The sequence below is a fragment of the Diplotaxodon limnothrissa genome, linkage group LG3 (genome assembly GCF_057381915.1).
Source record: "Diplotaxodon limnothrissa isolate DT_005_m linkage group LG3, D_limnothrissa_male_GT1.1, whole genome shotgun sequence".
NCBI classification, from domain to species: Eukaryota; Metazoa; Chordata; class Actinopteri; order Cichliformes; family Cichlidae; genus Diplotaxodon; species Diplotaxodon limnothrissa.
This window is the reverse complement of record NC_140598.1, coordinates 30835089-30848408: the sequence shown is the minus strand read 5'-3', so window position 1 is coordinate 30848408 and position 13320 is coordinate 30835089. Positions and strand designations below refer to the sequence as shown.

Genomic DNA, 13320 nt, shown 5'->3' with positions numbered 1-13320 from the left:
CAAATCCTCAAAACATTAACTCTGCATGCTGTTACGGTTGATATGACAGAAATCCAGCTGAACGTGTCTGAGAGAAACCACATCACACACACAGAGCATGTGTAACTGTAGAAAACACCCAGAGTCAGTGAGTATCTCCCCATAATGTTCAGATAAGACGGTGTGACATGGGTCTCTTTATAGCTGAAACAAAAATGGTTATAAATCAGTTTTTTGATGACTGTTAAAGCATGTTTCCTGCTTAACGGTCACACAGAGTTGACAGAAAACATCTTCTGTATTACTGAATCTCAGCAACAATGATTGTTGTTGATTTCATTTCATTTGAAACATTTAAGGTCTTCACTTCCAAAGCAGTGAAATAAAAAAAAACTAAACTACACGAAATAACTAAAAATAGCTGTGATGTCAGTAAGTACACTCCCGTTCCCGTAGAAGGGTTGCTCTGCGTTCTTGGGAAGTCGGGACTCCTGTGTCAACTTACAAAGTCTGGAATAGTGAAAAGGTGAGTACGGAGTATTGAGAAACGGCCTAACAGTCTGCAGTCTATGAACTAACCTCACCAAACGAGCATTCATCATTAATAGTAATAAAAATCACACAACAATAATACATCGAAGATACTGAAGTTTCGCCCATCCCATTCTTCTTATGAAATGGTGTCGGAAATGGATTCCTGCCTGTGCACTGTCCATTGTGTGACTGATGCCACCAACATTAACAGGACACTTACATTACAGCCTTTATTGCTCGTTTTGTTTGGATTTACAGTAATCAGAATCAGAGAAACTGTATTAATCCCAAACTGAAATTGAGTTTAAAAATAATTTCTTTTTAAAAAAAGAAAGAGTCCTGGGTTGTACTTGAACATGGGCTGGCCGCTCTCAGCCCTGCGATATATGACTACATACACTCAACAAAAATATAAACGCAACACCTTTGTTACTGCTCCCATTCCCCATGGGATGGACATAAAGACCTAAAATTCATTCCAGATACACAATATAACCATCCCTCCCAAACAGTGGTCACAAATCAGTCCAAATGTGTGGTAGTGGGCACATCTGCTATATTGAGATAATCCATCCCACCTCACAGGTGTGCCACATCAGGATGCTGATCTGACATCATGAGTAGTGCACAGGTGTACCTCAGACTGCCCACAACAAAAGGCCACCCTGGAATGTGCAGTTTTTTGCTTTATTGGGGGTCTGATACACAACAATATTGTGTATCTGGAGTGACTTTTAGGTCTTTATGTCCATCCCATGTCAAATTGGAGCAGAAACAAAGGTGTTGCGTTTATATTTTTGTTGAGTGTAGATATATATTCACTTGTCAGAATAAAAATGAACAAAAATGAGAAACGGTGAAGAACTGCAAGCAAGTGCTCGAGGGGAAAAGTCCTTAGTGACCTTTCATTACATTTTGTCAATCCGAAACTCGTTGGTGTATTTCCAGGCACTAGGTGTACCGAGTGTCTCCCCGACTGTTATACAGTTCACACTAATTCTAACATTGCATAACTTATTTTTTCCATCATCACTCCTTCCACATACATTCCACGTAGATGTTAGTCAGCTTTTAAAGGCAATCATGACCTTTGATCAGAGCTTTCCTTTGCGGTTTTATTTCCTGCTGTTGTTTGAGGGGTTTGGCTGTGTGCCAAGCTAAACTGAGCATAAACAAATCAAAAAGGTTTACTTATTATTAGTACCTCGGCAATTTTAAAGGATGAAACTCTGAGAAACTTTATTTGTCTTTATTTATAAATCAGTCTGATCGAATGTACTTGGATGAGTGTCTAAAGCTCAGGCTGACTTTTGAGAGAGGAAACATTCACATCTGTTTCTTACATGTATTCAGGGCTCCATCACTGTTTTCTAGAGCAGCAGGAGCCGAGTGAAATACAGAGTCAGCTTTGATATTTTCTTGATTCCAGTCATAACCAATCATAGAGCAAATGTATTAAATAACTTTTTGTACAGAAGCTACAACAACACAAACTGAATCAGTGTTTGATTGCTGGTTTTTATTTGAACTGGTCTGTAGGTGGCAGCATTGTTTATTCTCTAACCTCCACTTTTCCTTTAACCCACTCAAACCCACTTCTTAAAACGACTTATCTAACAGTCACACTCTACAGGGAGAAAATCACCTGTTTTCTCTAAAACAGGTGATTTCTGTTTCCAAGAATTATTTCACTTTGGATCTTGATCTGTGCTCAGCCCAGCTTCTTGCAAACTAGAATCAAAGGACTTTGTAACAATCAAAGTTTGTGATTAGCAGACTTGGAGGAAGAGAGATAACTGCTGTCTGTACCTGTGCTGCTCTGCTGGACTTTGCTGATTTTTACCTGTTTGTTCAGTAAGTGAAATGCACATAATAACAGCACCGCAATAATGATGCTTTTCACGCTGATTTTGCATGCATGTGTTTAAGGTTAAGGAGAAATCAGGCAGGTACAGCTCATTCAATAAACACATGCCAATATACTTTTTGTGGAGCCTGATTAGCAGATTTGCATTCTGGGTTGAGTTCATATTCAACATATCGACATGTTCGACCTCTTTTATTTCTTCACATATTCTGACACTGTACCAGCTTCAGAAAGAGGGCAAAGTGCAAAAGACTAAATTCCCTGATTTGTGCTTCAATATGTGGACGCAATTCTTGGTGCCTTTAGGTTCACTTCATAAATTTAGCAGTCTATACTCCAAACACAAAAGTTTGTTTTATTTTGTTTTATAAACACATATGACATATGCAGTGCTATATTTATATACTTCTAAGACTATTGTAATCAAGTTGTTACCACTTTGCTCACAATATCTTTGTCTTTGTTTTCTATTATTACATTATTATTACATTATTACAAATACATTTTCTATTACAAATACATTATAACAACTGTGATACCTACATGGTTACCATGTGCTTTGAAGAGAGAGTAAATCCTATGAACAGGATTGAGATTTAAATGCAACACACGATAACAAATGAATGAATGAATACAAGATGATATATATCATATGATACAGCTCAGTGGTCTTTGTTTGCTCCTTAATCTGAAGTAGGAGAAGGAGGTTTGCCTTGTTTCCGTTTCTCACCTTTGACCGGGTGTGGTGCTTGTCCTTAATTGCACTCACCTGTCACATGTTATAAAAGGACTGCACCCACCTAGAGCTCACTGCTTCTTCACTCCCACATGGGGCGGCAACTGAGGTGAGTTTTTGTTTGGGTCTCCTGAGTTCACGCATTATTTTAAGTTAATGAGTGACTTAAATCACATTTTGTTTCTTTTCAGAGTTGGCAGTCCATGTGTGTCCTTTAATACTGTTTATTCGAATAAAACGAGAAGCCTGTAAGTAATTGATAACTCTTCATTCACATTCTGACCAGATGAGCCCATAATGGTAACAAGCTCCAACTTCCTCTGAGCCTCCTCCTCCTTAACAGTTGCTATGGCAATTTCATCACTGAAATTGAAATACAGCTCTGCTTATTACACGACGCTTTCTGTTTAAACTTTCCTCATAATGTGGTTGCAAATTTGTTTTGAATGTTTACTCTCTTCCCTCTCCGTTTGTTGTTGTTGGCAGTTTTAACTGGCTTTAATCTAAAATCTAAAATCCATGTTAATCTATGCGAAATTTAAGACAATATTAATAAACAAACAAATGAATGTGCCCACTGAATTTCTTTAAACATTTATTTGGTACAGAAATGTAGAAAATCAAATATGGACCATTAGTAAAAAAAACTGTAATCATCATGGATAATCCTGATTGGCCTCAGTACCACTTACTGTACAGTTTCACCTCTGCTGTCATAAGGACAGACACAGGAGATTTTTCATACTGCATGCTACTACCCTCTATACACAATCTATACAGAGATTATTCAGATGCATTATCAGTCACTGAAGATCACATATTTCAGATTTTTCTTACTACAAATGATTATATTTATACTTTTTAATTGTAAAAAACAAATGATTATAGAGCCTGAATAATGTATTTATGGTGTTATTTGTGCTGAAACAAACTATGAAGTCTGTATTTAGTTGTATTATCTTCAAACAAACGAACTGTAGAAAATATGCATGTGTTTGATATGTGTCTGATATTTGTGTAGCAGAGGAGCAACAGTGATTCATAAAATGCTTCTTTTTTTGCTTTGTGGCTACAGCTCTCCTCACTGACCTGTAAAACATCCACATAAAGACAGAAAGTTTAAAGTTGTCATGATGAGCCAAATCCTCCAAAATCTGATATCCTTCAATCAAAAAGCTTTCACATCTTGTATTGCTCTTTAATATTCGAAAAAATATACAGTACCTTCTCCAGTTTCTTCCATTTGTGTTACTGATTCATAGACAGCATCATTACCTACATAAAAGAAACATCCAGCAACAATTAATTTAATGTTATTGGACTCAATAAATATCACATTGTCATACACTGCAAAGACCAAGTATTTGGAAACTATATAACTAAAACCAGAATTATGCAATATTTTCGTACTGTGAGTCTGCATGCTGTTGATATGAAGTGAAACACTAACATTTGGATTATTTAAAGTCTTTACAATTTTGTTTAACTTTGATCTATTTGTCAGTTGGCTGTTTGACTGCTTGCTCAGCAACTGATTTTTAAGAACAAGGTTAGTGGACCAATACTGATAGCCATGAGTTGCATGTACATTAAGGTTGATAAAGGCTTAATGGCAAGTCCAAATCATCTTCTTTAGGGATCACCACAGCAGATTATCTGCCTCCCTCTCAGCCTGTCCCTCTTATCCTCCACAGTGACACCAACCCTCTGAGAAAAAAATCCTTTCAGGCCACTGTGATCCCAGATGATCCCAGACTGGAGAAAATCTTGTTTTTTCTGTAGTTTCATTGTTTAGTACAGGATAAATAAGCCAACACCAAAAGCAGTCTCCTCTCCTCCTGATTCATCAGAAATTCTATTCAGTTTGGGTTATTGGTCATGTGCCTGGTCATGTGATTTTTCTTAAAGCGATACAGGCACCGATTGATCTTTGTTGTGTCAGTTACTTTGGATGTTTGACCCCAGGGATTTAAACCCATCTGCCTTCATGACCTCTACTCCTTGTATGTTCATCTTCCCACACACAGTTACTATGTCTTGCTTCTAGTGACATTCACTCCTTTTCTCTCCAAACCATACCTCTACCTCTCCTCTATTCCAACTGCTCCCAACTCTCACTGCAGATCACGGTGTCACAGGGGGAGTAGGTTCAGCCAGATGGCTCTCCAGCCCAATCGGGCGAAGGGGGTATATGGTAGGGCGTGGTCTGGGGTGCCGTGCAGGGAGGGCCCACGCACCTGCGCGGCAATTACGCCCACCGACCTACACAAGGGGTTGTTGTGTGTTGTGGTGTGATGTGCGGCTGGCAGTTTGGGATTGTCAGCCAATGCAAATAAATGGCTCATAATTACAATCAGTGGTGCCGTGGTGCCTTATTCACTCCACACATAGTTTACAGAGAGTCCAGCCTGACCTCGTCAGTCAGCCTGTCCATCACCACTTCAAACAATAGAACTGATCCCTGATGTAATTCCACCTCATTGTTAAACCCATTTGTTACTACTGCTCACCTCGCTCATTGTCTTCATACAAGTCCTCCACCACTCTCACATACCACTCTATCAGTCTTGACCTCCTCATGCAAAGAAAATGCAGTACCGCAGTTCCTCTTTTGGCACCCTCTCAAATGCTTTATTTAGATCCACAAGGACTCCTGACATTCTCTGTACTTTTACTTTTGGCTTTTAACTCCATCTCAGTTCACATTAAAATGGTAATAATAACTGGTTTCAGTACTGACCAGGATGAAGGCGACTGCATTCATGACTTTCATTCTGACAGGAAATGAAGAGCTTTCAGGTCTGACAGCAGCTAGTGTGATAACAAACAGAATTGAAAGATGTTATATGAGACATTTTTACAAAATATAATTTAATAAACTATAAAACAGAGTAAGTTTACTTTACTTAAACAGGCACACATTTCTATCTGCTATACATATTTGCTAACGCAATACATGAGGACTGAGTTCCTTCTCAAACATTAAGATGGTTTTTAAAAAAGTCATGTTTAAATAACGTTGCAATGCTACTCACACTTAATCGACATGTAACGTGATGGCGACTCTTTTCCTGAGTACTGACACTTGTAGGAACCTTCATCAGATTTTGACACTGCCAAGAAGTTCAGCTCCTCTCGGGAATCATTTTGGATAAGTTTGTTATTGTGGTAAAAAGCCACACTGGGGAAGTTTTTTTTTATTCTCAAGTTGCAGCTAAGACTAACGAAAGTTCCCTTTTTCACAGGATCATCAGGGATCACCATGAGAGGACCTGAATAAAAATCTGAAAAACAGTCAGAATATATTGTTTCAACTGGATCAGCTGGTGCCGGCTTTCAGAAAAAAAACAAAAACAAAAAACGCTTATTTGCAATAATAATAATAGATTTCATAAATGTCTTGTAGCATGAAGATGTGATATGTGACCTGGCTTATTTAATAACTATTCTATAAAAATAATAATTTCCAAATAAACAGCAGGTTTATGAACTATATAGAGCTTTTAAATAATAATAATAATGAAATAATAATGGATTGCATTTATATAGCGCTTTTCGGGACCCCTCAAAGCGCTTTACAATACCACTATTAATTCACTCTCACATTCATACACTGGTGAAGGCAGCTACAGTTGTAGCCACAGCTGCCCTGGGGCAGACTGACAGAAGCGAGGCTGCCATATCGCGCCATCGGCCCCTCTGCCCAATTGTGTCTAATGATATAAAAACCTAACCTCTAAGCTCCAGGGAATTTTTTTTTACATTTCGCCTGATTCAGCCTGTAACCAGCTGCCTTTTTGGAAACAACACTGTTTTAAATTCCAAAACATTCTTTTCCTAATTACAAGCCCAGAGTAAAATATGAAAAACATAAAAAAATATATTAGTAGCCATACTCAGTACTAAAACGTCAAGAGAAAATAATGATACAGATGTTATTGAATATGTCTAATAAAATAACACCAGCATTGCTCTAAATTGGACAAAACAGTAAGTGAGGCATAACTAATCATCCTTTCTTTTAGCTCACAGAGCCCTTTGAACTGTCGAGGTCAAGGACATTCACAGAGTTGTCCTGAATCCAACTCTGTGTGCTTAGGATCGTCGGCCTGTTGGAAGATGTGGCACTGTGGAGGAGATTATCATCAAGGGTGTCTCTGTACGTGGCTGCATTCATTTTTCCCTCAACACTGACTAGTCTCTCAGTTCTTGGTGGTGAAAACATCCTCACCGCAGATGCTGCCACCACCATGCTTCACTGTAAGGATGGTAATAGTCAGGTGATGAGTGGTGCCTGGTTTCTTCCAGACACAATGCTCGACATCGGGCCTGACATTTTTGCTTGGTTGTTCTTTTGGAAAGTTTATAAGAGTAACATAACGAAATGTGGAGCAAGTGCTGTGAATACTTTTACTGCAGATGGTCCTTTTTGCAGCTTTTACATGATAATCTTCAGGAATATTACTTTGGTGTCACAGATAACATAACCTTTACATTTTTGCCTGTTTTTTCACAAAAAAATGTTTAAAATACAGAATATTGAGAGAAATATTTATGAAACATTATAAGATACAAAAAATATTCTACATACCCTGTAAAGTGATGTTGACTGCATTGCTGAACTGTTTTGACATAGACTCGCACCAGTAAACTCCATCATCTGAATATGAAGCTTTTGTGTAGAGTGTGCATACGGATTCTCCTAGATTCCAAACGTTACTGCAATACGGCACGCTATTCTCAGGGAACTTCCTCACTCTCCACCAAGTAGAGTTTCCCTTGCAGGTCAGTCTGACAAAGTCAAAGCCTAATCTTTGCTCTACAGGGCCGACTGTGAGAGATGCTGCTGAATAAAGATCTGAAAAACAACACGGATAGATGAGTGAAAGCACAGGCACAACACATAAAAACTAAGTATCAAGCATTGACATGAGCTTAAATGCAAGTAAAAGCACATGGATCTAAGATAAGATAAGATAGAACTTTATTAATCCCTCGGGTGGGTTCCTCTGGGAAATTCGACCTGACATTAAATACAGCTTATCAAAAAGAGACAGAAACAAACTGACCTGCAGACCAGACAAACTTTGGTTTACTGTAATAGGTGTAGTAGTAGTTCCTTCCTCTTTGCGCTCTGCACACATATGCTGCTGTGTGTGTTTGTCCAGTAATGATGTACAAAGTCTGAGCAGTCTCGCTGCCATCTGGTAGCAGCTCGTACTTGTAGGCCTCTTCTTTTATGTCCAAATCAGGAATAGCTTTATACCAGTAAAAGCTCCATCCCTCCGAAGGATATTCAATCTCACAGCTCAGAGTTACTGAGGCTCCGGGACTCAGCCATGAAGGGGACACGGTGAGGACAGGTTGCAGTTTAACTGTTGAAAGAGTTTTTTTAAATCAGGTTTTTAAAATTTGTTTTATTTTTTCTAATAACATTGCTAAGTGATGGGTTCACAAATGAGGTGAACAGCCAGCTTATCATCACTCTGGTTTGGCCTGTGTTCACTTTTGAACATAAATGGTAAATGGCCTGTATTTGTATAGCACTTTTACTAGTCCCTAAGGACCCCAAAGCGCTTTACACATCCAGTCATCCACACACTGGTGATGGCAGCTACATTGTAGCCACAGCCACCCTGGGGCGCACTGACAGAGGCGAGGCTGCCAGACACTGGCGCCACCGGGCCCTCTGACCACCACCAGTAGGCAACGGGTGAAGTGTCTTGCCCAAGGACACAACGACTGAAACTGTCCAAGCCGGGGCTCGAACCGGCAACCTTCCGATTACAAGGTGAACTCCCAACTTTTGAGCCACGATCGCCCTTATAAGTAAATTAAGTAAATAAGTAAATTGCTACAAAATTAGAAACTGCCATTGTTATACATAAGACTAAATTTATTGATGTTATTTGAACCACAGCATGTCACAGTACGCTGTGTGTGGCACACATGAGCTAAGCAGGGAAAATGAACACACTGGGGAACACAAGTGAACAAGATCAGACTAATGAGCCGAGTGAAGAAGAACTCAACATGCTCACAGGACAAGAGACTGTAAAAACAGGACAGGATCATTTGGATGAAACAGTTTATATGGGTAAGACATGTCTGTCCAACTTACATGATATAGTGACTGGAATGACATTACTCCATTCTGTCAAGGAAAGCCCCATGTTGCCCCTGCATTGATAATTTCCTTTGTCTTCCCAACCAACATTGTAGAATGTTCTTTCATTGGTTGTGTAATATGTGGTGAACCTTTCTGGTCTCCAGTCATAGCTCCAGTAAGTCCCTTCTCCTCCTGGGATCTCACATCTGACAGTGAATGCTTCACTCGTGTATATCCTGGTCCAGTTGGGCTGTATAGTCAAAATGGCCGTAATAGGAACTGTTCACAGAAAATATTAAATTAAGAGACAGAAGCATCATTCAATTCAGTCCTATTAAATTTAATTTACTTGATGCCAAATCATGACAGCAATTTCCTCAACGCGCTTTATATTATGAGGTGATATATGAAACCCAAATCTCTTCACTTCAAAAAAAGTCCTAGACTCACTAATACATCCAAAAGTGAACATCCTCTCCTGTGGGGATAAATAACCAGCCTGATCTTTGAGTTTCAGGTGAAGTGTCATGCTAGTCTAAATGCGTGTCAGCATCTTAACTCCACTGAAGGAGGCAATAAAGGAGGCACTAAAGAATCGCCAAAGTGCCAAATCACAACAAAAGTCGCCTCAAGGCGCTTTATATTATAAGGTAGACCAACAATAATAGATACAGAGAAAAACCCAACAATCATATGACCCCCTATGAGCAGCACTTTGGCGACAGTGGGAAGGAAAAACTCCCTTTTAACAGGAAGAAACCTTCAGCTGAACCAGGCTCAGGGAGGGGCGGCCATCTGCTGCGACCGGTTGGGGTGAGAGAAGGAAGACAGGATAAAGACATGCTGTGGAAGAGAGACAGAGATTAATAACAGATATGATTCAATGCAGAGAGGTCTATTAATACATAGTGAGTGAGAAAGTTGACTTGAAAGGAAAAACTCAATGCATCTATTAGATAGATATGATACAAACCACTTCAGCGCAATACCTGTAATACCTACAGCATATTCTAATCGCTCTATTAGGATATTATGTCTGACAGTATCAAACGCTGCACTAAGGTCTAGCAGGACAAGCACAGAGATGAGTCCACTGTCAGAGGCCATAAGAAGATAATTTGTAACCTTCACTAAAGCTGTTTCTGTGCTGAGCTCTGAAACCTGACTGAAACTCTTCAAATAAGCCATTCTTCTGCAGATGATCTGTTAGCTGTGGTTTAATTTCTTCTGCTTGAAAGCCCGATGTATCAGGAACATACAGTACAGTACTTAAATTTCTATCTTTCAATTTACAAAAGAACTCTGTGAAACAAGTGAAAGATTTAAATAGCAAAGTCAAGCACAAGTCATCATTGTTATTTCCATGTCATACTTCACTAATGTAATATTACTGACAGAAAGACAAAAAGAAGGACAGAGAATTTAACTTTCATAACAACGATATAAATAGCTAAACTCACGAGTGTCTTTAATGATGGCCTTATCACTGTTGTATGTGTGGCGACCTGAATCACTTCTTCCTCTGCAGGAGTAGAGACCTCTTTGTGATACAAGAATAGCTTTCTTCCCTTCATATTCTGTCATAGGCTCTTCTTTAGAACCAAATGAAGCAGCTCTGTACCACAAAATCGTCCAGTTGCCAGAGCCCTCCACAGAGCAGCTCAGTGTCACGCTGCCCCCTATTGGTAACTGATACCTTGTTGGTCTCAGTATGGCAGTGGGTGTTTCAAAAAGGTACTTCACTTTTCCAGTAGTATTTAGGGAAAAGGGCAAGAGAGAGAGAGAGAGAGAGAGAGAGAGAGAGAGAGAGAGAGAGAGAGAGAGAGAACATAAACGTGTTACTTATTTCACAAGAAAAAGTACTACATAGAGAGTATATACAATAAATGTCACTAATAATGCTGTCATGTTAGTGAATGTTTTAGTTGTTACAGTCCCCTAAAAGGTATTTTTTGTTTCTGAGTGAGTTTTATTTACTGATGAAAACAATTTCACAAATCTGAAACCTCTTTTTAAACACTCTGTAAAAAATATAATAAAATATAAATAATATATAAAATATAATATAAATACTAAGACAATTAAACTACAGAAAATGCATTGCCACACTAATTAACCATGCACATGTGCTCATAGATTAGGAGAAAAAAAATACATGACAAACGTGTATCATAATGTTTCTTACAATAATACTACACATGTACAGCATGCCGCATTTTGAGTTTAATACTAATAGGAAGTTAATCTGATATGTTTGGGATGTGTTATTGTACTTTAAAAGCTGTTTCAGATATTTTGTTTTTGAACAAAAATAGCTAGTAACACTGAGCAGCACAAAACACAATGTTCAACTCATTGAGCTGAAACTAATAACTTGAATAAACATTTTAAAAATTATGCAATCCAACCAATGCAACATCAGATGAACACTGAATATCCTGTGTTCATTGGACGTTTCACCTCATCGTTTCTGAGCCTAGCCAGGCTCAAAGACAACAATAAACTCAATATGAACTGTTCACATTAAAACATCCATTTAGGAGATAAAAAAAAATCTGATCTTTATAACGTATGAATAAAGTAAATGTAAGAAGGCTAGTTGGGTCAAGGACAAACTGTAACACAACAACACATTCACAAACTATTATGAAAGCAACTTAAATTTATAGTCTTTATTTTGTGATAGTTCTTATTTTCTTTTTATTTCATGTCATATTTACTTTGCCCAAGTATTAGCCTTTACCTGTCAGGAAGAAATCTTTCCTGAGGCTTACTGTATGGTCTCATTGTCATAATAGCACACTTTAGCCAGTGTTAGAAGTATTTCTTATTCAAAAATGAACCCTGTAGAAATACCAGTAGGCCTAATCTAAATTTGTGAGATAATCACTACAATTAGGAATATAGTATGTGTCTGTGGTTGCACTTGTTTCTCCACCAGTGGTTTCTGCTGGATAACCTAAAACCTCTGCACCAAACCTCATGGCTGAGTGCAATATTTTCTCATGTGACCAACAACATGTGAACTTAAAATATAGTACAGAAACATAGAATTAATAGTTTTATGTGTAAAATATAAATACAAAGAAAATGTTAATTTGAGTGTTACTCAGACTGAAATAAAAGAAAGCAGTTTCTTACCTTGAGCATTGCCAGAGAAGAGTGATGCGAGCACTAGAGCAAAGATTAAATTGAGACATTATGAAACTGAAAATCATAATCCGCATTCTCTCTCTCTCTCTCTCTCTCTCTCTCTCTCTCTCTCTCTCTCTCACACACACACACACACACACACACACACACACGCACACACACACACACAGCACTTAAACAGCACTTCTGCACTTCATCTCTCACAGTAGAAAAACATTTCTTTTAATTATTGCCATTCGTAGAAAATACTTACAAAATAACCCCAGCAAAGTGTGTCTCATGCTCATGTCCATCACTGCTGCTTTCTGATACAAAGCTTATCTCGAGGTTTCCTACTTTGCATAAATAATGCAGAAGAAAGAGAAGTTATACACTGATGAAAGCTATTTTGGAGAAAGGTATACATAATCTATGCAAATCATACAGAATTTACTCTATTAGTGCACTCAGCCAAAGAATTATAAAGTAATGGGATAATTATACCCTGTTAAGAATAACAACATTACATCAAAAATACCCCAAACCAAATATACATATGTATATATATATATATATATATATATATATATATATATATATTAGGGGTGCAACGATACTCGTATCGGTATTGAACCGTTCGATACAGTGCTTTCGGTTCGGTACGCATATGTATCGAACAATACAAAATGTTTTATTTATTTTATCAACTTTTCTTCTGATGATGCTGTCTGTGTTGAGAGCTCAGTGGATCTGCATTCGACTACTCCGCCTAGGCTGCACTGTTGAGCGCAGATCCACTGAACGCAGCACAAGCTAGCAAGACAGAAGCTAAGCTCGTTGCAACATGGCAACTGCCTCAACGCTACCTGAAATTGAACCTCCCCCACCCTAATTCGGATCTGGCGTTTGGAACTATCTTGGTTTTCATGTGGAGTATGACCCTGATGGTAAGCACGTCATGGA

General features: G+C 38.4%; 1 protein-coding gene across 1 annotated transcript; it reads right to left on the bottom strand.

Annotated features, from left to right (window-relative positions):
• Positions 1–4176: 4176 nt before the first annotated feature.
• Positions 4177–12699, bottom strand: LOC146635329 (lachesin-like). The gene is made up of 10 exons (XM_085350507.1): positions 12632–12699; positions 12367–12399; positions 10686–10967; positions 9238–9504; positions 8186–8491; positions 7708–7974; positions 6152–6400; positions 5857–5927; positions 4341–4391; positions 4177–4205 (listed from the first exon to the last, which is right to left on the bottom strand). Exons 1-9 carry the CDS (start codon positions 12669–12671, stop codon positions 4365–4367), a joined length of 1542 nt encoding a protein of 513 aa, XP_085206633.1. The 5' UTR covers positions 12672–12699; the 3' UTR covers positions 4177–4205; positions 4341–4364.
• Positions 12700–13320: the final 621 nt, after the last annotated feature.

Bases quoted from the DNA above. Each gene is read 5' to 3' on its own strand.
- LOC146635329 (XM_085350507.1), bottom strand. From the start codon at position 12,671: ATGGACATGAGCATGAGACACACTTTGCTGGGGTTATTTT. The intron at 6,401-7,707 runs GTATGTAGAATA...ACTGTTTTTCAG, and splicing joins AGTCAACATCACTTTACAGG to ATTTTTATTCAGGTCCTCTC. The intron at 4,392-5,856 runs GTCAGTACTGAA...TCTTTTATGTAG, and splicing joins ATGCAGTCGCCTTCATCCTG to GTAATGATGCTGTCTATGAA.